The sequence below is a fragment of the Convolutriloba macropyga genome, chromosome 9 (genome assembly GCF_964194025.1).
Source record: "Convolutriloba macropyga chromosome 9, txConMacr16.3, whole genome shotgun sequence".
Taxonomy (NCBI): Eukaryota; Metazoa; Xenacoelomorpha; order Acoela; family Convolutidae; genus Convolutriloba; species Convolutriloba macropyga.
The window spans coordinates 62,031,102-62,056,771 of NC_134476.1; the positions used below are offsets into that span (position 1 = coordinate 62,031,102).

At 37.2% G+C, this 25,670-nt stretch overlaps 2 protein-coding genes across 2 annotated transcripts in view; both read right to left on the reverse strand.

Moving 5' to 3' along the window:
* Positions 1–6,253, reverse strand: part of LOC142345922 (uncharacterized) — a 95,949-nt gene extending 89,696 nt beyond the window's left edge. Inside the window, 1 exon segment of the mRNA XM_075398381.1 lies at positions 5,908–6,253. Within this exon segment, the coding sequence (XP_075254496.1) occupies positions 5,908–5,923 (16 nt within the window). The 5' untranslated portion in view covers positions 5,924–6,253.
* Positions 1–25,670, reverse strand: part of LOC142345923 (ATP-dependent RNA helicase DHX8-like) — a 468,212-nt gene that overhangs the window by 207,162 nt on the left and 235,380 nt on the right. The gene's annotated exons all lie outside the window — the stretch shown is intronic.

Here is a 25,670-nt window from a genome sequence, read left to right on the forward strand (position 1 = left end):
CGGCTCCGTCAACAATGAAATTTTCTTTTTCGTCTATAACAACTTTTTTTGATTCTTTAATGAGGTTAACTATTTTTTCCGTCCTGGTAAGTTTTGCTGGCGCTAGCATGTTGAGATTTTGAAGAATTTTGTCTGCATGTACATTTGACAACTCAGTAGGATCAGTTGTTTCCCTTGTATCCAAAATTTCTTGGTTCTCTTTGTCAGTGTTTTCATTTGGTCGCATGCGGTTCAAAAACGAAAATTGAGCACCTCTATGCTGAACTCTGGGATCATTTAGAATTTGTGAGGAATATGGTTGCTCCTTCATAAACTGATTTTTGGGAATCAAAATAAACTCTTCAGCAGTTGACATTGCTTAACTCAAAAGGATGAAACAAAATTTAATAATGAGTTGAATGAGTTCGAAACCGGCTTTTGTTAGTAATAGTGCTCGCCGTTTATCCATTGATGACTTTTTCTTGAGAACACCTTCAAATATGTGTCTGTAATTTTCTAAGTCTCTTACTTTCACTCTAACATGGCCCAGTAAAACATTGTGAAGACATTCACACAAAACCAGTATAGCATCACTATCACAACTACGCAAATATTTCCTTAACTGTTTTGGCTGCAAAAGCACCATTTGCTTCAGTATAGATAATTTTTTTCTCTTTCATTGTTTAGTGGAGTTGTTTCTGCTTTATCAGATGGAAGATAGAAAATTGATGGACCTGGCTCAGTAATATTTGAACAGTATCGTAAACAATCAGAAGTTTTTGGATCAAGATCGATAAGCAAATGCCCAAACGGTTCTTTCGTTGCCAATTGATAGCAGTATTTTAAAAATTTAACGAGGTTCAATTGTTTACCTAAAAATTCGACTTGTTGAATATCACGGGCTGATTTGAACAAAATGATGTGTGTCGTGTTCAAGTCTATTGTACGAGACCACTTGCTCTGTTGGTAAAGGTTGTGCTTGATATAAATAACATTAATGTTTTTGTGACGCCCTGCAGTGGCCAATTTAACAAATTTGTCATTGTAATGATTTCTTCGCACGAGTCGTCTATTATCAGAAGACAGTTTGCAAGACTATTCAAAAATTCTAAATTGGCGTACTTTTTAAACGTAACACCAAGTGTTTTCTCCATTTTGATGTATATTTGTTGCATTTCTCGGTATAAAAAAATAATGTTGTTAAATTTTGGGTAAAATGTGTTTCCAATCAACATTTTGAAAATTAACTCTGTTTTGCCACAACCTGAAGGCCCTACAACGGCCATGAAGACCCTATCTTGCGTAGATATAATTTTATTCATAGTCTTGGATTTGGTAAAATGTATCCAACTAAACTTGACAATGTTGATATCCAAACTGAAGTTTCTTCACAATTTGGTTTTAAAATAGTTAATTTAACAATACAAAGTGATATCAGCAGTAAAATAACAAACATTTGAACAAAAAATACAACTTCTGACCGTGGCAACGTTGTTTGATTACAAAATTTCCATGAAGATTTGCTGCTACTTTCTTTTTCAAAGAAACTTTCTTCAACAACAGCGTCAACTTGATCAACTGTTACCCCCTCCATCTCGAGACAAAAATAATTTTTTAAAAAAATGTATTGAGAAAAAGTCACTCTACATAAAACAATTCATAGCAATTAAACTCAGTTAGAAAGTCTTTCATATGAACCATAAAGCACTCCGGGAGTCTCTCAGTTTTGTCATAATGAACAATTTTGTGTACTCTTTCTTCCCTCACCAAGTGTTGAATCTCCTTCGGCAGTGAAGGATCGTTCTTGTCTACTTCTTCACCAACCGGGTGTTTCGACATCAGTAAGAGTCTCGGAGGACAGACTCTGGGTTGAGTTTTTGACATTTTGCTTTCTCCACTGAAGAAAAGGTTCAATATAATATACTAAATGAGTAAATGAGCGAATTTCGTCCTCAGTCAGCAACAATTTAACTTTTCTCTGTAAAAACTGGTTTCCGGTTTTTATGGTTTCGTCTTTGGAAATTGAAAGACTCAGATTCCCGTCCCCCGTAATCAAGGCACAAATTGTTTAACTCGGTGACAAGGGTGCTTCCACTTTCGTCAATTCCTCTCTCATTTGTTAACCAGTTGAAATAGAAAATGGCTTTTTCTTTTGCACAATGTTTGTTGAAAATGTTTTTGCCCTTTGAATGATTTTGACAGTTTTGGGTAAAATAGTTCACAGATATTGAAGGACACGCGAGTGAATTCAGATCAATAATAGAGCACTCAAGCAAATCTGACAAAAATTTTACTTTTTCCTCTCCCTTAGCGTAGAATATTGAACCCGGATTCCTCAAACGAACGCTTTGAATTATTTGTGTGAGATAAATATAGGGATAGTTTCCTGTTTCCCACTCAATGCCGTGCAAATTTCTAGTCAACCAACTGAAAGATTGCTTTTGTTGAGTTGTTAACTCACTATAACTTGTTGGAGGTAAAAATGACACGCAGTCGAGATAGTCCTCGGTGCAAACACCAAGTTCTTTAACAATAAATTTTTCTTTTCTGTGACGGAACCCTTCAACGTCTAACACAACTGTTTTGCTGCTTAGCATTCCAATAAATGAAAAATTGACGGATGAAAAATCTTTATATATAGGCAAAACAATATTCCCGACAAATGACCACTAAAACAGTTGCTGCTTTTCCACGGAAGCATATAAGAGTAACCAGGTCCTTGTTTGTATCTTTCGTATATAAAACCCCCAGCGTCGTGCAAAACTGCATGTAACCGAAGGACTTTAAAACTTTTAAGTTGATGATCTAAAGACGAGTTGTCAATTCCAATAAGACCACCGTACGGTCTAAGTTTAAGCGCAATAACGTGATCAAAATTTTCTTGATCGTTAAAGAACTCACATGCTGATAAAAAGTAATTTAGGCGAATTGAGTTTTGTGGGAATTTTTGCGCTACTGTTAAATAGTTTTTGTGAATAATGGGTATATCTTTGCTAGCAACAGTTGGGTGGTTAAAATGCATTTAACAAAAAAATTGGAGTCAACTGATTAGAAAATGAGAAACACAAAAACTGTTTAGAGTTTGAAACTGTTTGATGTAGGTTTGTTTTTGTTTCTTTTTTGGTACCTTGTATTGGTTATTAACTTCAATGTTTCTAGTTTTGCCAGTTTTCGTTTTTTTTATTGAACGAGTAATGTTAATTCATAAGAGAAAGCTCATTTGTTTCATAGTTATTACCTTATTTCTACATTTTATTATCGATTACTTTCTCGACCCCGTCTTCAATGTTCCGGATGTACCAGGTTAGTTACATTATAAATTTATATCAAAAAATTTTATCTTAAAATTGATTTCTCTAAATTTTTGCTGAGACAAGAAAGTAGAAATTGTTTATACAAACACCAACCAACTTTCCCGGTTAGAAAGGGGAAAACAAATTTCAAGTCAAAGCATGAAACTGTTCGAAGAACTAAATGAAACAGCTAAGTTTTATTCCACTCTAAGTCAGAGAAATTCTAAGAGGATACCTAAAAAAGACCATGCCTGTATTGTAACGGGGGGGGGGACAGGTCCCCCCCCGTTACAAACCAGGCATTTTCACTACTACTTAAATGTACAAAAATATTTTGACCAAAGAGGAGTTCGCACCCTGACCTCCTGCGTACCATACAAGCATTAACCACACGGCTATAACAACCTTCTGATTGCTTATATACACTCGCTTTTGTTTTTAAAACAGACTTAATTTATGTCAAGCAAAAACAAAGAAATCAAACGCGAAAAATTCAGTAGAGAGTAGAAATCGAAAAATGCTCTAGAACAAAAACGGTTAAGTTAAAAATTTATAATAAAAAACACACGTTTACAGTATTTGCCTAAGACCTCCTTCAAGAACAATTAGCCCAAAATTGACGTCAAATCGTAGTGAAAAGCATCAAAAAATGAAAAAACATTACCATTGCACAAATAGTAAATAGGTTTTAAAAAAATATAAATATTGACATAATTTTTGCTACAGCAGCATGAAAAAATTCCATTGAACAGAAAGTTGGGACCATTGATTATTTACTTTCCGGTTTAAAACGAACAGCCAAACATTAATCCTATACAAACATTATCTACTAAACCAAACGTTATCCGTACTGTTGTTCAAATGGTAATAGGTGATTTCAATGATCTGGATTAACATGCAATGTTTTCCTATGGTTATTGTAGAGAAAATTACAAATTTGAAAAAAAAAACAACTCGATGGGGACTTCTTATTTTCTATTTTAATGAGCACGTTTTGCCTTCTATAATTACACTTCCCAGGTTAAGGTCCCATCCGGAAGTAACCTCTGATCAGATTATGTTCAAGGCACACGGTGTTCGCCAGACCAAAAATACAGGGTCTGGTAATAGGTTCGAGCGCAAAAATAGTATGATCAGAGGTCACTTTCTGTCTGGGGATGGTCTGATCAGAGGTCACATCCGGATGGTAATTATCTGATCAGAGGTCATTTTCGTCTGAGTTGGTCTGATCAGAGGCGGATTCAAGCGCACTTTAGTATGATCAGAGAAGATTTTGAGCGCAATTGGGTCTGATCAGACACCATTTCGAGCATTTTTTTTTTGATTTTCTGTTTTGTCTATCGAGAAATGTTGGCTCTGGCAAGAGGCAACAAAAGGCAGCATTCTGATCAGAAGCACATCTAGAGTCTGATGGCTTTGATCAGGGCCAGAGGGGTCCAGCTGATAGAAAATGCCCGCCCCTTAAGAGGAAATTTTGAATATTTGTAGAACACGTTTGCAGTATAAAATTCATCTACAGAAAAGACAATAATAAAACTATTGATAATGAAGAGAAAAGCCAACTGCTGGGGAAAATTTTGATTTGGTATACCATTGAAGCATGTTTCGGACTCAAAGGATGAACTTACACAGCTTTCCATAAAAAACGTCGTATTCTACAGTCAATAAAAAGGTTCTGATCAAAGCCATCGGACTCCAGATGTGCCTCTGATCAGAATGCTGCCTTTTGTTGCCTCTTGGCAGAGCCAACATTTCACGGTTAAAAAAAGAAAATCAAAAGAAAAAAATTCGCTCGAAATGGTCTCTGATCAGACCCAATTGCGCTCAAAATCTTGTCTGATCAGACTAAAAGGCGCTTGAATCCTCCTCTGATCAGACCCACTCAGACGAAAATGACCTCTGATCAGAGCATCCTCAGACCGAAGTGACCTCTGATCATACTATTTTGCGCTCAAAACAATTACCAGACCCTGTAATTTTGGTTTGCGAACACACCGTATGCGTTGGACTTGGTCCGATTAGAGGTTACTTCCGGATGGCACCTCAACCTGGGTTCTGTACAACTACAAGTTGGATCGTGAGTAAGACAATCCGTGGTGGTGTACTTTATAAATTTCTCTAAATCTGCAAAAATTGCTCAATTGCTCCTATTGAATCACAAACTTTACAATGAGCTCTTCATTACTAGTAGTAGTAGTAGTATGGAAGACCAAAAATTATCTCATTTTTAGTTCCTGGGAATTAAATGTGTTAAAATTTGACCCTTTAAAAGAAAATGACAAGGTTGCAAAGACAAGGTTAGAAATGACAAGGGGGAAAGAACTCAGAATCTTGGAGAATCATAAGACATCTGGCGGACGAACTGCTATCGAACAAGAGGCAAGGACTTTGTTCCTTGGTTTTAGCTAGTCTGAGCTTAGGCATAGTCGCCGGGACAGAAGAGTGTGATTAGGACAAAAGAGGCGGGTCCTAAATCAAGGGAGTGCCTGAAAAAGTCAAAACGGTCAAGCAAAAACTTTGCATAAAAAGACGCCTATAACAATTGCGTCAAACTCCGTTCGAGAGCAATTAATAATGATCTGTTATCTGTATAGAAGAGTAGAATATTGCGATTGCATTAACTATTGGTACTTACCAGGTCTCCTTGCCATTCTCCAGCTATACGCTGTTGATCAACGCCTTTGATATTGTAACTGATATTTGCTCAAAATACAACACCTCTCCGCAATTACATAAGAGTAATTAAACACAAATAAAATCAACAATAAGCTTTCAGCAATGCTAGCAATGGTGGGATAACGAAACGTAATAGAAGTCCAAGTTGAGGATAGAGTGCCGTTGTAATAATTACGACACTCGGAGAGTAACAAAATTTAATCAGTTGCTTGAAATATAATATACTCTAGAAAGATTGTTAAATTACAATTGCTCCAGAATCTTGTTAAACGGATTCTGAAATACATCGATCTGAAATGTCAAAACCCGGTATAACAGTTGCTTGTGACAGCAAGTTTCTGTATTGTAATTGCGACAATAATCATATTTACGTGATTAGGGCGAGTTGAAGTATAGCACAGCACGTAAAATATTGACGAAGTAGTTGGAAAAAAAGTTGCAACGAAAAAAAGATCGACACAGAACAACATTTTCTCAGATATCAAACATTTAAAAAAACTCAGCCTCTTGCCATCGCCTTCCTATTTTAATTAAAAGAAAGCCCCTCCCCTAAAAGAGTAGTCGGTAAACTCGGGGGCAGCAAGTAAGCTCCAATTAATATTTCTAAATCCTCACAATAGTCAAAAAATGCGAAACTAAGCGCCGTTGTAATGATTATAACACTCGGAGAGTAACAAAATTTGGATCATTTCCGTATGTGCCCCGCAACTTAATGGGTGCACATTATTTGCAACCCCCGACGCACGTGCCACATTTTTACATAATCATGTACCATGTAATGGCACGTGCTCTATAACCGGGGGTACATAACTTAATCAAGGGGCACAAACGGAAAAGATATCTTAAAACGGAAAAGATCCCAAAAATGTGATCAGTCGCTGGAAATATAAGCTCCAGAAATTTTTAAAAAAGGTAAATTAAGAAATGCTCCTCGCCAACACTGTTTGAATATTGGCTGGTCCGGGGTCCTCCCAGCACTACGTCCTCATAGAGCATTTGGCATTGTTAAAATCTATCATTAAATAGCTTCAGATGATCTTTATGAATAGCAATGGTCCACTGAGTTGGAGCAAGCTTTCTGTAGCATCTGAAGTATCGAAAAGATAAACAGAGAATCCAGAAAATATCAACTCCTATTCGTGGACTGTCCGTGAACCCCAACACGAAAAACTGTCCGTGGCCTTCTCATGAACAAATTGGTACTTCGCTACAATAAACGTCTCATCATCTGGCACGACGTAATAAACAATAGCATCTCAGAGCACAAAAGCAACTGGTGCCCAATCACCGACACTCCTGATCTGTCTCTCGAGTTACAGAAAACAGGTATTCTCATTCTCGAAGTTGAAAATAACCTTACACCAAAGCAGCTACAAGACGCGAAGCTGATCTACGAGTTATCGCAAGTGCATCCAGAGTCAAACACAGAACTCTTGATTCTAAGTACTGTGTTGAGAAACAGTCATAACCTGGTACGACTCGTCAAAAAGGTGCGTTCACAGAAGAAGCCAAACAAAAGGCAGAAAGACAGAATCAAGAAACGTCAACTCGCCGAATCGGAAGATCCGAAGGCTTCAGAACCCTAAATGTAAGTTTTCCTAAGCTTTATCTATTAGTGAATCCGGAGGTTTACCTCGGAATCGCAATAGTATTCAGTTTTACAAGTTCACCTATCTAGTGCATCCGGAGGCATCGCCTCGGAATTGCAGAGAGGTGAGCACATGTGCGAAATTAAGCTTTATTTGAGCCGGGAGCTGAACCAGGACGAACAACATCTAGAAATTGAGCTTTTAAAATCAGACGTCAGCTACTGGAAAAATGAAAGCAGCCCAACGTGCTACAAATACAAAACTTGAACCTCCAAGGGAAAGGAACTGAGTTGATATTATTATTATTATTATTATTATGAATTCGTGGATATGCCACTGGGGAATCACACCCCGCGTTTACAATCTAGGATTGGCACGACAGTTTGTACATAAACAAATAAAAATCCAAGTACAGGGATTGTTTTCAGTCCAATGTCTATTAAAATAACTCCACATGTATTCAATAAGTTTGTTCTTCAGATTCTCCGGGTTAAAGAAATCAAGAGCTCTTTGCACGACGTTTATTCTGAATCCAGTCCTATACCAAAAATTTTGCCTCTGTATTTCAAATCTAGTGTCTGGAAGCACAACACGTCTCCTTCTACCGCTGTTGGTGATGTTGAATTCTTTCGAAAAGTCGACATTGTACCTTCCTTCCAAGATGTTACTGAAAAGTAGAAGGTCTTTAAGCACTTTAATGTAGAGTGGTGGTAATAAGTTTGATTTGATCAAAGCATCCTTGTAGTCAAAATTTCCGCAAATCCACTTCAGAACCTTTTTATTGAATTTTTCAATTATTTCGAAATTCGTTTTTCTTAGTTCCCAGCATTCGGATGCAGATAGCATCGACATTGATATTATTGATCGGTATAGGTCGACTTTACTCTTGGTGCAAATGATCGGGGACGTACTTCTTCTCAACCGAAAGAACGATTTTCTGGCCATTCCAACTCTTACTTTCACATGCTCGTTCCAGTTTAGTGATTCATCCATGAACAGGCCAACGTCACGAACAAGGCTTTTGTGGTTTAAATTTCTTCCATTCATAATAAAACAAAAATCTTCTAGGGTGTTCTTATTTCTACCGTACTGAAATTCGCTAATGGAACATTTTTTCAAGTTAAATAGTAGATGGTTTTGCACACTCCAGTTGTGAAGGGCTTGTAAATCCGTTTGCAGTTTTTCTAAGGATTCTTGTTCAGGTCTCCCATTGTAAAGAAGTCTTAAATCATCAGCAAATAGTAAGGCTAACGATGAGAAAACAGCATTGGGGAGATCGTTTATGTATATCAGGAAGAATAATGGTCCCAATACCGATCCCTGTGGTACTCCAGATGTTACAGTTCGCTCATTTGATAGCTGGTCACCTATTCGCACTTTCTGTGTTCTTCCTAATAAATAGTCTTGTATCAGTTCGAATAAAGCCTTGGAGATGGGAATTTGAAGTAACTTTTTCATCAGGATACTATGTTTTATTTTGTCAAACGCTTTGGAGAAATCAAACAAATTAAATAAATTAACAGAATCTCTCGAGTTCAAGTGTGAGTAAATATGAGACAAACTGTAGATAAACGTAGAAAGCGAATAGAGCACCAGCTCCCAATGACTTCGATCAACCCAGACAAAACTCAACCTGCTCACTTTCAACGTCAGAAGACTAGCTGACCTCAACAGGCAATTCTGCTTTGCAAACAGCGTAGCTAGAAACGACTATGACATTCTTTGTTTCACAGAGACATGGCTGACTCCGGATATACCCGATTATGCCCTATTTCCTCCCAATTTCATGATCTACAGGAAAAACAAGCGCAGGGACAACAACCACATTAAACATGGTGGATTCTTAATAGCAGTAAAAAATCCCATTAACAGCAGTCTTCTTAACTTGGAGTCCGACGCTGAAAGTATTACTGTTAAACTCATTATTGTTTCTGGGTCTGTCTTGATCAGCTGCATCTACAATCCTCCCGAAAACAGTTTTTACAGGTTATCGCTTAACTCCCTCAAAACATTCCTTGAACAAATCATCAACGAGCGAAGTGCGTGACTGCTTCGGTAATTACAGGTGACATCAATTTCCAGCATACAAATTGGAGATGTTTGACATCAGGAAGCACCTACAAAACAGCCATACTTGACCTTCTAGAACATTCCAACTTCGAACAGATCCTCCCCTGCCAGAATCCAATTAGTGTCGATTTTCTACTAACCCAAGATAGGGAACGGTTAGAACACTCGGCTATCGACGAAAAACTGGAAGGATTCTACTCCCTTTCTGATCATCATCCCTTCAAGACATTAATTTTGACTAACTTTCATGAATGCGTGACTACTGCTAAGTATATTGCCGTATATCTAGCAAAGCAGACTGGAACTCCATCAACAGAATCAATACCGATAACGATTTCAACCCCTACTACTATAGTAATGTTGATGAGCTCGTGCGCCAGTGATATGTCTGGATACGCGAGATAATCGACAAATGTGTTCCTCGCATAACTAAGCATAGATCAAGACTTCCCCAATGGATCTCGCCTAGCACATCTCATCTCGTAAAAATTTTAGCGACGATGAAGAGAAAACACAAATGAAAACCAAATTTTCGTCTTCTGTTAAAAACCAAAAGGAAAGAAACCGCAATGAAGATTGCAATTGAAAACGACCGAGCCAGTTTTGAAAAAAATTCTTTCACATCTGGCGAAATGTGAGTGTCACACGTGTGTAAAAAAAGGTGTACTAAAAACCGTGGGTTTCAAGGTCAAATATTTAGTTTAAATTTTAATTTATTACTTGATTAATGACTGAATCAATCTTGATAGAGTTCGAGTATTCTGGTCTGTAGGTTTGTTGCCTCTGTCGACCAGCTCCTCCGTGTTGTCCCTTACCCTAGGACAATTCGCGGAACATCCTGTGTTGCCAGTGTCTGTCAAGTCGTGTCTTGAAGATATCCAAGCTTTCACTTGACACGACGTGTTCTGGTAACTCGTTCCAATCTTTAGGTCCATCAACTGAGAAAAACTTTTTCCTCAGCTCCAGTCGTGCTCTTCTGATGGAAAGTTGCTGCCCATGTTTCCTCGAGTTTCGTTCGATAAACTAAATTAGATTTCCCGTAGCAGATTCGTCGTACATTCCATTGATGATTTTGAAGATTTCTATCATCCGGCCTCTTTGTCTTCTGTATTCTGTGGTTGGTAGCTTGAGTTCCCTGAGCCGCTCTTCATAACTTAAACCTCGCAGGGATCCAACTAGCCTTGTGGCTCTTCTTTGAACATTTTCTATACTGGTCTTATGCTTTTTAAGATTTGGATACCAGATTTGGTTCGCGTACTTTAGGTGGGGTCTGATTAATGCTTTGTACAGTTGTAGAAATACTTGTTTGCTGATGTTAATAAAACTTCTGCGGATTAGGGCAAGAATAGAGTTCGCTTTCTTCAACTTCATACAGATGTGCTCTTCAAAACTAAGTTTGCTGCGGGTCATTATTCCCAGGTCTTTCTCTTTGTACACACTCTTAAGATTTTGGTCTTTGTTAAGATTGTACGTTCTCTCTGATGTGGTCTTCTTTTTTGATGTCAATGTCATCTTTACACATTTCTCTGCGTTGAACTCAAGGAGGCTCGTCTTCGACCATGTTCGGAGTTCTTCTAGGTCTTTCTGGAGGACTAGTTGATCTTCTACTGTTGAGATCTCTCTGTAGAGCTTTGCGTCGTCTGCGAACAGTAGGAGTGGGGACTGAACCACGTCTGTCATTGAGTTGATGTAGATGATGAAAAAGACTGGTCCTAGTACCGATCCTTGCGGTATTCCGCTCAGTACTGGTTCCCATCTTGAAGGAATTTCGTTTACCATTCCTTAGGTGTCAATAGGTGTCGACAGATTGAAATAGACAAAGCTCGGGCTTCGAGCAATACTAACAATTGTGACATATCAGTATTTACTTGGTTAATTTACCACGGTGATAGAACCAATATTGGGTACGGACAAAACTGAGCATGAAAATCATTCATTGAATAATAAACCTACCCTCAGAGGTAATCACTCAATTAGATCTTCATTTATTTGAAACCATTCTCTTCTGCTTTTATCTTCTTATTAATTAAACTTCAATCCTTGTATTTTAAACAAGTACCACGCTCAATTACAAAAGATAATACATATTCCGCACGGGCCGCTGCTATAGTGGCGACAGAGATAGGATCGGACACAGATACGATATTGTCAAAATCAAAGCCGTATAATTTATAACAAAGCGAAGAAGAAGCAAAAATGAATAGCAAAAAATAACTAAACTATAGAATTTTTCTTCTATTAGATATATGGACCCTATTACAAAAATTTTGTATCATAATTATACAATCGCTGCATGCAACCCACTGTACCCAAATGTTGTGAAATTAGAAGACGGCAGTTTTCAACAATATGGAGAAACGCTGAAGAAAATCAATCGTGAGATATATCAGTGGTTGATGAATAATAACTTAAACGTAAGTGATGAAAATCTGCATCGCAGCCTTTTCTCCATATCAGACGTAAATCAGAGTCAAATTGCTCGAACAATGCGCCATAATAGTAAAGGAATTATCAGTCGGGAAGCATTTCGAGATTCAGATGGAAAAAACAGTCATGAAAATTTTATTCATTGGAACGCTCAGTTCCAAAAACAATTTTCTCTAACAAATGAAATAACAATTTTTCGTAACTTAAAAACTAAAAGCTTATACGTTTGGTTAAAAGCTAAGGACATTACTGTGTCAGTCTTAACAGTCTACCTCATATTCCAAGTTTCGAAAAATTTTCCTAAATTGTTCATCCTTTTAGGATTAGTCATTAATGGAAACACCTGGCAACAACTGTTGAGGGATCTCGACCCTGTAACGGGAACACGTATGTATAATCAACTACTCAAATTAAATAATGAGCGCCGAGAACAAAAGAAAATGATTGAAGAGAAAGAGTCCTTGAAAGACTCCGTTGTGTAAAAAAAAAACAAAAAAAACGAAAATGAGTTGTCTTGAGTTCAAAACCAAAAAAAATCAAAATGACTTGCCTTGAGTTCAGGACCAAAAAAATGAATGAAAAGGACTTGTCTTGAGTTCAGGACGAAAAAAAAATGAAAATGACTTGTCTTGAGTTCAAGACCAAAAAAAAATTAAAATTAGTTGTCTTGAGTTCAAGGCGAAAAAAAAGAGTTGTCGTGAGGTCAAGACCAAAAAAAGGGAAAAGTCTTGAGATCAACCCTGAAAATATTGAGAAACTTTAGAAGCAAAAATGGTTTCTATTAAACATAGCAGGCAGTGAGACCCCACAAATTGGTGAATATGTGTACTATATGCCAGAGTTGTGGAAAGTTATTTCGGAGATTTCCCCGGGAGTGTACCGAGTCGAATCTTGTCTATCACGGACTTGGAAGGTGTCTACACTAGAACTTCTGGCAGCCGCCAATATTCGGTCCCAGACTGAAGTGGAACTGCAAAACCAGTGCGCGCAGTTAGAGAAATTGAAGAGTACCAACTCTTTACTTCAAAAGGATCTTGTCGAGCTTCGACAAAAACTAGACAAACATTGCGACAAAGCCAAAGAGGCAACAAGAGAAGCATTGGGAAAACTGTGCGCCAAGTGTTAGGCGCTAAGAGATAACCTGAAGGCGGCGGCAGCTAGAAATGCCAAACAAGAGCAGTCAATCGACTTACTTAAGCAGGAGTTGGCCGATCTAAAAGTCAATACTGATAAAAAAGAGCGAAGCCATGGAGAAAATGGAGAAAGAGAATGACCAATTGAGGTCAGAGCTTCAGCAGTTGGAAAACTATAACCAGTACTTGGCGACTGAGTGCCGAAAGAAAGACACTATAATTGATAGACAAAAGCATTCTTTGAAAAACGAGAACGCCAAAACGAAGGCCACAGAAAAGTGTTTATTCGAGATTCGGAATGAAAATGTATTGAATCGGCCTGCGACAATGTACGAGATTTTGTTGGTAAAAAGTTCTGCTTCAAAAGATCAGATCAAAAAACACTAGCACAAATTGAGCTTGTTGACGCACCCTGATGCTGGTGGAGATGAGGAGTTTTTCAAGACCATTAATCGAGCATACCAAATATTGATTAACGATGGGGCGCGAGAAGTGTACAACAATTTCGGTCTGGACAAGGCAGAGAAAGTCATGAATGACGAAAACTGATACCTAAAATTTTATATGAAAAGTACACTCTTTTTGTTTTTTAAAACGTTCATGCATCAAGAGCTGTAAAATTTGTTTGATTTTATGTGAGTGAGTGGCACACTCTATTCTTATTGAAAGGGGGCAGTGTGAGTGTCACACGTGTGTAAAAAAAGGTGTACTAAAAACCTTGGGTTTCAAGGTCAAAGATTTAGTTTAAATTTTAATTTTTTTTTGATTAATGACTGACACAATCTTGATAGGTGTCGACAGATTGAAATAGACAAAGCTCGGGCTTCGAGCAATACTAACAATTGTGACATATCAGTATTTACTTGGTTAATTTACCACGGTGATAGAACCTATATTGGGTACGGACAAAACTGAGAATAAAACTCATTCATTGAATAATAAACCTACCTTCAGAGTTGATCAATCAATTAGAGCTTCATTTATTTGAAACCATTCTCTTCTGCTTTTATCTACTTGTTAATTAAACTTCAATCCTTGTATTTTAAACAAGTACCACGCTCAATTACAAAAGATAATACATATTGCGCAGGGGCTGCTGCTATAGAATTTCAGATCTACAGAAACATCTCGAGTCACTATACGAAAGCCGAGTACTCCCTCAAGACAAGTATCTTGCAATCAATGATGACAACAACCAAATCAAAAAATCGCACGCACATCTGACGATCTAGAAAAAAGTGAACTATTCATTACTTTCTTTTGGAACGTTTTCAACGTGGAAGGTCAAACAATATCCTGAGCAGTCTACGAGAACAAGGAAAATAATTTCATTAAACTCTCGGAGGATGAAATCAAGGAAACGCTTTCAAGTCTGGATGCAAAGAAAGCATGTGGACCAGATAACATTGGTAACACCGTCCTGGAAAACATCTCGGACCTCTCTAAATTGCATCTCCTTGTCTTTCATACCTGCACCGACAAACGATCTTTCTCATCCCAGTGGAAAGTAAGCGAAGTGATGCCCAGTTATAAAGATAATGAAAAAGCCGATATAGGTCAGTACAGGTCGATTAGCCTGCCCACAAACGTGTCCAAAATATTTGGAAGAGTCATCTTCCTGCACTTGTATCCAATCATTGGCACACAGCTTTATAAAAGACAGTTTGGTTTCTGCCACAACCGCTCGGCAGTTCTGCAGCTCCTTCTGTGCCCAAAAGAGGTGAATGAACGGTACAACGCACAAAACAGTCAACACATATACGCAATCTAAATGGTCTTCAAAAAACTCTGGACAAAGTTGCCCAAGAAAAGTTACTCGAAAAACTACAAGATTTTAGCAATGGCGGAAAACTGCTCAATCTTTTAAGCAGCTACCTTAGAGTGCGGAAACTATGTGTCAAGATAAACAATGCCAGGTCAAGTTTCAGAAATGGTGCCAATGCTCTTCCCCAAGGGTCCACACGAAGTCCTCTCCTCTAAGTCAACGACTATCCCAGAGCTGTTGATAAATATTCATCGCATGGCTATGTTTTTGACTTCAAATTCATCATATAGAAAAACCGACGCAAATCGGCTTGTTCAAAAGATTCAAACCTGGAGTGAAGATAACCACATGTCCCTTAAAGTCGAGAAAAGCAAAATACTTTGTCTGAGAGGAAGTGCATCATATGAATCCGGCGATTCATTCGCAGTGGTGTCCTAACAAAAAGGCTTTGGAGAAATCATATCTAGAAACTTCGCCTGAAGTGATTATTGCTCTCGAACATCCAAGGCCTGGCAATCGTTCTGGTTCTTGAAAAAACTGTCCACACAAAGCTAATCCCGCCACAAAACTGAATGTGTACGTTTGTTACGTAGTGCTAGTTCTAACCTACAGTTCCAGGACTGGTACGCATCAAAAATTGACCTGAAGTTGCCTCAAAGAGTGCGACGTAAAGCCACTGCATGGGTATGCGGAAAAGATGCTGACAACAAACAGCGACTACTAAAACTCAACATACTGCCTGTATCGTTATATCTCGAACTACACGATATTGTGTTCTTCAACGGAATATGTCACGACAAGTACGCTCCAGACCCAAACGACAATACTAAATCCAGATCAACAAAAACGCGGCCAAACCAAAAATTCGAAGTTACTTTTAACAGGCTTAAGAAGAGCAACAAAAGTTTTTGAACACGCACTGCGCTATTTATGAACATCCTAAACAAGCAAACAATCTGAAAATGAAGTGCCGAAATCAGGACTGACTAAGATATATCACGAATTCTTCAACAGGAATTACAATGTGATGAAACCCTGCACCTGGAAAATTCTCTGCCTCTGTGGCTCCTACAACCCTGCCAAGAAATTTGTGCCAGCTGAAAACTGAAGGGTGAATTTCACCCCTGATCTCATCCTAAAGTCAATCTACTACTAATTATATATATATATATATATATATATATATATATATATTTATATATATATATATATATATATATATAAACATCAGCTGAGAAAGTAAAACAAAAGACAGAGAGCTTTACAAAACAAACAACTAATGACAAAAGTAGATGAGTCAAACCAACAGCCTCCAAACAATTACAATTAAAAATATAAGAATTAAAAAACAATTAAACAAGCATTTGTTTTGATTCAGTTTCATTTCAATTTCTTCGCACCAGCTTTTTGGAATAGGAATAGAAAGACATACCTTGTTGCTAGAGCATTGTTGACGAACTATTGCTCCAATGACACAACTGTTATGCTAAAAAACTTCAAAAATTGTCCAAGGATAATCAAACACCGAGCTAATCTGGTTCCGTGGATTTCAAGTTCTGCATCAAATTTAATTAAACGATTGAATAGACTAAAAAACTCCAAATGCTAGAAAAGCAAATCAAACACTCGAGTAACAAAGACTTACGAGATTGCGAAAAATCGGTTTTTGAAGAGAGAAAGTTTAGTAAGATTCAAAAATATCTGAAGTGCTTCAAACAGACTGCCTTGATACCACCAACAGTGAAATTAAATGATGAGGAGACGTCCGTTGACAAGGAATAGGCAGAACTATTCAATCGGCATTTCGTTTCAGTCTTTAGCAAGTGCGAAAAAGTAGCAACTAAGAATATTAATGAAAATTTGAATAATCTGGCACGTAGCAAAAAATAAAATAAGCACTTTTCCGTGTAAACTAAATGCAGACAAGTCCACCGGACCGGATCAAATTGGGCACCTCATTTTCAAGAAATGCCACAAATTTTATGTAAATCAGGAAAATTACTCTTCCAGAAATTCTTAAACAAACAGTGGTTTCTTACATATTGGAAATTAAGCCAGGTAACGCCAATCTTTAAAGAAGGCAGTGAGGCTGTTGTGACATGTTGTCGGCCAATAAGTCTCCTTTGCTGTACCGCTAAGTTTTTTGAAAAACTAGTTTTTGACAAATACAACACTTCTTTGATAGAATTTTGCATCCAAAACAGTACGGTTTTAGCAGGCAACAAACTGCCACACTTCAATAAAGTACTTTTCCTGTTTCGCATGTCAACTACTTGAAAAATTGAAGTTTCTCGGAATTGTTGGAAGCATGGGGACTAATAAAGTGTTCTCGCTCAAACAGAAAAAAATATGTTCAAATGAACGGCCAAAAATATTCTCTCCAGAATGTCACAAGCGGTGTACCGTAAGGGTCAATTTTCGGGCCACTTCTATTTCATTTGTTCATTAATGACCTGCCCGAAATGATGCAAGAAATTGAAAGCTAAGGTAACGCTGATGATTTGCAAGCAAAACTTCGCAACCAAAGTGACATTAATTAGGCAACAGAATTTATTCAGAAATGGCTTGAGACCAAAAAAACGAATTTAAAAACATAGAAATCTCATATACTAAACATAAAACTGAGCATCATGGCAAAAATTGAGGAAAAAAATCTCGAATCACTCAAGTCTCAGCGCGAGTTGGGACTATGGCTCAATTGGAGCTTGCCCACGAAAAATGAGCCAAATCGGACTAAGATTGATGATTTGGTTACCAAATCAATGTTCGGTGATCGAAAAAGTTAAGCCTCATCGAGCGCGGATACTTTTTTTTGTTTTATCCCCAACTATGGCTCAATTAGAGCTTGCCCACAAAAAATGAGCCAATCGGACTGAAATTGACGATTTGGTGATCAAATCAATGTTCGGTGATCGAAAAAGTTAAGCCTCATCGAGCGCGGATACTTTTTTTGGAAATTGGTAATAACTTGTCCAAAATGGTTCTCTGTGCCAGATTTTTTTGTTTTATCCCCAACTATGGCTCAAGTGGAGCATGCCCACAAAAAATGAGCCAAATTGGACTAAAATTGATGATTTGGTGACCAAAACAAAGTTCGATGATCAAAAAAGTTAAGCCTCATCGAGCCCGGATACTTTTTGTAAATGATAATTTCAGCAATAACCATTGCTCCAAACAGACCCCATATACTTGTAAAGGCCATTCTAATAGTTCCCCTGCTTGCGTTTACTGTATATTTGATATTTGGAACTGTCTCGGAAACATCAATACAAATTGTAAAATTAAACTAACTTTTAAGTTAGTGCAAATTGCTGAGTTCCATTCTTTAGGCTGCAATCCGCTAACGCAGAGTGCATTCCAATAAAACTTATCAAATAGAGTTGATACTTACCTATTTAATAAGTTTATCACAACATATAGGTTAAAAGCAATTCATCTATATACACACAATTTATGTACAACCATTCGGTGAAGAAAATTTATATATATTAAGAAAGAGTTTGAGTTCTCGTTAAAACTGAGTTTTGGAAATCACTGTATTAAAACGTTTCTTCAGCGTCAGGTGGACTCAGTCATTTCAAGTGCCGTGAAGGACTTCTACTGGCTGATATCGACATTGTACTTGAATTGGTCGTTTGACCTATTGGCTAGCCTCGTAGAGTATGAGGGACGAGTTTCAATTGCTTCAGGTAAATAATCTCTTATAATAACTGATCAATACCAAACAAACAGAAAAAAAAACAAGATAAAATAAATTTGCAAGTTAAAATTAAAAAAAAGAAAGAATCAATGTTCTTTGGTGGGGCTCGAACCACCTTCTGCGCATCTGCTGATCGGTTAGCGCACTGGACCAAACCATCGTGCTTCACTTCAATGTAACTTTTTTTAGAGTTCATCCAAATAGAATATGTCTTCTGGTTCCAATCAAGTCGTAAAATCTCATCATTTTAAAGACGAAAAATTTCGTTGTTGTTATTGAAAAGAAAAAGATTTCGTTTAAATTGAAGATAATAGGATTGAGATCTAAAACAAAGGTGTTTTCAACTTCAATTAAAAGAAGTAATGATGTGATAAAAAATTGCTACGCTGACCTAAGCCGTAAAACCACTGAAGCCAAATCGCGCGCAGCACAAAACTATAAAATTAGAGTTTTCTATTGCTTAAATAAATCAATGGAGTGTTGAGTAAAAAAGAATAAAATGGATGAAAGTTTTGGGAGGAAGGCTTTGGTAATCTGTTGAGCCCCGAATTTGCTAAGCGAATGGCTGGCTGAAAAGAAGGAGACAAAGGAGTGAAATGGAATAAAAGTGAGTTGTATATGGCCTTAAATTGACTAAGTGAGCGGCTGGCCATATACTCGTAACATGTCTGATAAGTTTAAGAGACCCATGTGTCAGAAACATATAATGTAGGAAAACATTCGCAAGTTAATACTTCGCGTCTTCGAACTGCTCTCAATTCGACTTTTCAATTTCGTTTTCTCCTATTTCACAGCTGCAACATTTTGCTCTGCTGTAACAGTTAAAGTAAATCTTTTTGAGCTAGTTGTAGGTAACTGACGCTTTAATCGAGATAGAGCATAAATCAAATAACAAGAGTTGAAGAGAGTTGGACTCGAACCGTAGTTGTTGGTACAGAGTTCTTCCAGATCACCTCCCCCCTCACAACCGCGCTGCTGGCTAATAATTTGCTATTTTTTCGTTTGCTATTTCGTATGTTTGTTTTTTTTTCTCTGCCCAGATTTCAAAATATAGTTGCCCCTCCTTTTTTCCCGGTTTCGTCTTTGTATTCTTGTTGATTATTTTCCCAAATTTCCTTTGACTTCAGTCCGACTACCAATCTTTGCTGAAAAACGATTAATGATCTTGAAACTAGGGATACGCTGGGGCTCGATCCTTGTTCTGTCATTCGACAGTGTTTTGATCTTATATCTACGCCTTTTGCAAGTGTTTAGCGGGCACTGCCGTTCTTTGTGTATTAGATCTATTACAGATTGTATGTTGTGTTTTATTGCCCGACTAACATACCCATTGGCTAGTTTAATCTGAAGCTCTTTAATCATTTGCATGTTTGCCTTTTCATGGAAATTTTGGACCCCGTAACATCTTGGTGTTCGTAGGCAAAACCTAAGGGCTCTATTTTGGACGTTCTGTATTTTAATAATGATTGCTTGGGATTGGTCTATCCAGCAGGCATTAGAATACAAAAAAAGTGGTTGGATCCAAGTTTTATATACTAAAAGGAGACTTTCTTCGTTAATGTTTAGATTGCTAAGTCTCCACAGTTGAAATGAATTGCTGTTTATTTTCTTTACTAAACTATTGCAGTGATCGTTCCATCTGAGATGAGGAGTGAGATTGATACCCAGAAACTATAGTGATATTGTTTTTCCAATTGGTACGCCTTTTATTTTTAGGTTGAGTTCAGACTCGTTCTTTGATGGGTTTTTGAAGATCATGCATTGGGTTTTTTTAGGAATTATGTTAGTTTTCAAGAGGTCACACCAGTCTATGAGGCTATTCAATGATGATTGCAGATTGTTTTGAATTAATTGTGTTGAGCGAGATCTGTAGTACAAGGAAAAATCGTCAGCAAACTGTGAAATCTGTGCCTTCAGTTCTGGCAGTCGGCTAACGTATATAAGAAAAAGAATGGGAGCAATTAGGCTGTCTTGGGGCACTCCGGCTGTCGGGCAAAAGCTGGAACTTACGGTGGAATTTATCTTTACGTATACATTCCTTGGTGACAAGAATGAATTTATCCACAAAATAGTTGGGATCTTTAGCTCAATTGAATATAATTTGTGGATCAACCCTCGACGCCATACAGCATCAAACGCTTTTTCAACATCCAAGCACACTAAACCAATGATTTCCGAGCACTGAAAAGCTTCATTAACGTGCTGAGTGAGTTTGATAAGGTTGTCTGTGGTACAGCGATGTTTCCTGTATGCGCTCTGAGTTTCGCCAAAAACATTTAGACTTTCGCAGTGTTCTAAGACAATGTTTTTCACAACAGTTTCACAACAGTTTCTTTGGGCTCTTAAATAATAAATTCAGATGCTATTTTTACAGCTGGTTATTACAAAGTTACAAAGAAGGTAAGTATTGACGAAACGTTACATTTGGTATTTACAAAGAAGTTAAAAGAAAATTCACTAGGTTTCATCGTTGAAGCTTTACAAATAGTTACAAAAATAGGCTAAGACACACCAATTAGGCTTTACACAGCAATTAGGCCATTAATTAAAAACTTCCGAAGTAGGTATTTACAAATGCTAATAAGAGAATTGCAAGTCGCTTAAAAGAGACAACATTAGAGATTGAATAAAAAGTTTAAATAGTTTTTAGTTTGCTCAGGAGTTTCTTGCCATGATCCCTTTAAAACACTTGCAGTAAATCGTAGAGTTTCGACTCTCATATGAACATATATCTGACGCCAGTTCGTCAATTGTAATATATTTCTTGTTGCAGTTAATTTGTCGCATTCAAAAACTAAGTGTTCAGATGTTTCGATTTTGTTTTCACAGAAACTGCAAAGTGGCGAGTCAGAGAAATTTTTCAGCCATCTGACTTGTTTGTTAACAAGACAGTTGAATGCTAGTCGATACAACAAATTTTGCTGTTGAGGTGGGAGCTTGTTTATTTTCCAAATATCTGCACAAAAGCGGGTTAATTCTTCCGTTGAACAATGGTATTTAATGACAGCTTTGCGTAAACGATTTTCAATAAAACTGAAGGGGAAAATTTCATTGATTATGTACCAGTAGATTTCTTTTGTTTTTATGTGATTATGCATCCTGAGCGAGGATTCTCTGTTGTTTTTGATTAGAAGTAGAACAGTCTCGTTCTGGACAACTTTGAGCTTTAAAGAGGATATTAAAATGAATAGTTATTTCGAAAAGGTGATGGAGTTCTCGTCAGATGAAATGAATTCGTCAAAAAGTTTTGCAGAAACAATTTTCGAGATAATGTGTGGAAGGGAGATCCCGCCTCTAGCTGATGACTGGTATAGGACTTCGCTTCTAATTTCCATTTTCTGACCAGCTTTCAAAAAGTTGTTAACGAGGTTCTGCATTATTCCCAAGCTTTTCGTGGTCGTGTCTGTTTGTCGAGCATAGTAAAGGAATTTTGGAAGAATGAATGTTTCGATAATATTTTTCTTGGCTTTCAGTGTTTTCGCTCGTGAAGTAAAACGACTGTAGATGGCTATTTGTGTTTTCAGGAGACCAAGAGGATTTGGTTGAGATTTGTCAGCGTGGAAAACTATACCAAGGATTTTTGTTGATTGCGCAGTTTTATAAAAGGGAATGTTGGTAGTAGATAGGATTTCGCTCTTTTTCACATTAATTTCTAGCTGAGTTTGATCACAAAATTCTTTCACAGTATCAAAGAGCGCTTCAATCGATGATTAATGAACTAGACATATAATGTCATCAGCATAAGCAACAGTTTTGGCGTTTACGAAACCTTTGATGTGAGTTGAGTTGTCAACAGAACAAAGTAACGGCTCAATAGCAAGAATAAAAAGCAAAGCTGATAGAGGACAACCTTGTCTTACTCCACGTTCGAGAACAATTGTCTGGGAGAGGTAGCCATTGATTTCAATGATTGCTTTGGTTTGCTTATATATTGTTTTTATTGCAGATTTTGTAAAATTATCTACAACTATTCTATCGAGAAGAGCGAATATATAATCCCTATCTACTTTGTCAAAAGCTTTCGAGAAGTCTAGATTTACGATACATTTACTGTTATTCAATTGTTTGTGAGCTTTGCGTAGCTTAATCGTTGCGATATTAATTTGTCGTTTGTTTAGGTAGGCATGTTGATGTTGACCAATTACGTCTTCGAGGTTTTTGATTAGCCTGTTAGCTAAAATATGCGACAGAATTTTTAAGTCAGTGTTCAGCAGGCTTATGGGTCTGAACTCGTCTACTGTTTTGGGGTTTTCGGTTTTTGGAAGGAGTTTCAATATTGCAATTTGTTGGTTGTCTGGAAGTCTATTGGTATTCACTACATTGTGGAAAACTTTTTTCAATATGGGAATCATTTCTCGCTTAAATAATTTATAAAAGTTCGAAGTAATACCGTCTGATCCTGCTGAACTATCTGCGTTTAGTTTGTCGATTGCTTTCTTCACTTCGTCTAAGGTGATTTCGTTTTCTGTTGTCATATCAGTTTCTTGCTCCTGCAGTTGATCAAGCAAGCTTTCAAAGGACGATTTCTTTTTACTTTTATACAGTTTTGAGAAATAATTTTCAAATATTTTAATGATCTCTTCTTGATTACTTGTTACCTTGTCACCAACTTTCAATGATGTAATACTATTTGTGTTATTTTTAGTTCTCGACCATGTTTTGAGATCTCTGGCATTACCAATTTCACAGGATTGCATCAATTTTTTAAAGTGTTTAAAGCTCAGTCGTTGTTTGTTATTCTCGTGCTCGTTGATTTGGGATAGTGTTGCATTGTATCGATTTAAAATGGTTTGGTCTGATTTACCTTGCTGAATTTTTTCTCTTAGTTCCTTTTCTTCACGTAAGCAGCCTTTCATCTTTGAGTTTATCACTCGAGATTTGTTTATCGCTAAAGCTTGGCACACATCTCGTATATGGCACATCAACTCTTCATATGTGTCCTCAATCGGACAAAGATTACCAAATTGTTTCAGTTCTTCTCTGATATAGTTTTTATTTTCTACTAAAACTGTGTCATTCTTTTTCCAAAAGCTCTGACCACGTTCTTTTTCTTCAACTTTGTTGCTTAGCTCCAAAAACATGTGATCTGAGAGGTTATTTCTATGTATTTTCAAGATACTGTAATTGAGATCATTAGTAAAAAAGTAATCTATGCGCGAGAAAGATGATGTTCTCTTATCATAATGCGTGAAGTCGTGGACGTCTAGTTCGACTGCTATATCAAGAAGGAGCGCTTTCTCGATGACCGGCTTTAGTTTAGCGAATCGCTTTATTCTGTCATCTTCACTTCTCAGAGCATTTGAGGTGTTTCTTGGATCATGGCTAAATGCATTGAAATCTCCTGTTAAAACAACGAATCGTCCAGGTTCAATTTTAGTGAGACTTGAGCTTAATTGTTTGAGCTTTGGTGTGTAATTGTTTGGATTTAAATAAGTATTGATTAAGACAAGGTTTAAAATTGGAAACGTTATTGCTGAATGATCTCTTGATTGCAATCTTCGTTTTTTGGTACTAATTTCTTCGCTCCAAACTGTTATTAAACCACCACTACAGTTTATTGCCGGCACTAAATGGTATCTCAATTTGTATTGTTCAAGAATTGCTCCATGTGAGCGAGGTAGAGTGAGAATTTTCGTTTCCTGAACACATAGGAAAAAAAGGTTCCTCGAGCTAGTTGGTAACATTTTTCAATTATTGAGAAGAATTTTTTCGGGCTCTTAATGCCACAGGAATTCAAGCTGAAAATTTTATGCTCAATCATTTGCTATTGTTATTCAACTCGTTTTCTTTTTACGCCATTCAGTGTTAAGAAAGTGTCCTGGTATTTCAGTGTTCTGTTGCTTTCGTTGATGGTTTTGAATTTGTTGACTGTCCTGTATTGTTTCAAAACAACTCCTTTGAGAGGCTCAATGTTTGATGAATTTTGGAGAGTTTGATTTTATAATGTCGTTGCTTTGTTTTTCAGTTGAAATTTGGTTAGACAAAGATTCAATTTGTTCTGTGGTTTTTGTGCTCTCTATTGCTTTGGTACACATTTCAGGGCTTTCTGTTGATCCGCTACAACTTTTTTCTACAAACAATTCTTGAATTTCTTCTTCGTCTATAGTTAGATTGCCAAAAGAGTCTTGATCGAGCATTTCTTGTTCCTGGGCGTTGTCAGGATTTGTTTCTTGTGTTTTCAGAAGGGTGGTTTTCTGTTCTGTGCTTACATTTTGACGGTTTTGCCTTTCAACTTTATGCATTTCCTTTTGCCATAGAAAACACCAGTCTTTATGGTGTCCAATATATTGGCGGATTTTTTCTTCGCAAAAACTACAGCTATGGAGCGCGGGAACATGGAATTTGATTTCTAGGCCATTCCAGTCTTTAAAATTGGCAATTTTGCTCTCATAGGACCATTTTCTTAGCTTTTCCTCTTCGTTAGCATTGTGGACAGTAACACTTAAAAATGCATATCCGTCGAAAATAAAGTCCCCATCAATATTTACTTTCATGCGATTGATTGTCGGGTGTTGCTCTATTCCCTCTGGGAGTTTGATCAATTTAAGAGTTTCGGTATCGGAACAAACGTAAGGAAGATTTACAAATTTAATGTTGTATCTTCTGGTGTAGAAATTTCTTTCTTTTTTGAGGATATGCTTGCCCATTGGAAATACAGTTTTGCCCAGCAAATTAAGGCCTCAGGATCTTATTTATTGGTATTGCGTTCTAACAGTTGGAGGGGGATTAACGGTCAGTGTGTGCAGCGTTTTTCTCTTATCTGCGCGAATGTTCTCCTAATGGTTACTTGAGATCATACTTCTTGTGGGAACTCTTTCAGAATAGATTTAGCACATTGAATTTAAGCATCGTTCAAAGATCCTGTGTTTGCAAGCATCTATTTAGTAAAAGGAGGGATAATTTGCATGATTTGAAAGTCATTAGAAGCTGTTACTTTTGAAAGGCCGTTTTGGATTGCTGTGGAATACATGTTTCAATTTTCGCTCGCGGTTGGGGCTATTATTGAAGGGAAAGTGTTCTCCCCCATTGGGGAAAACA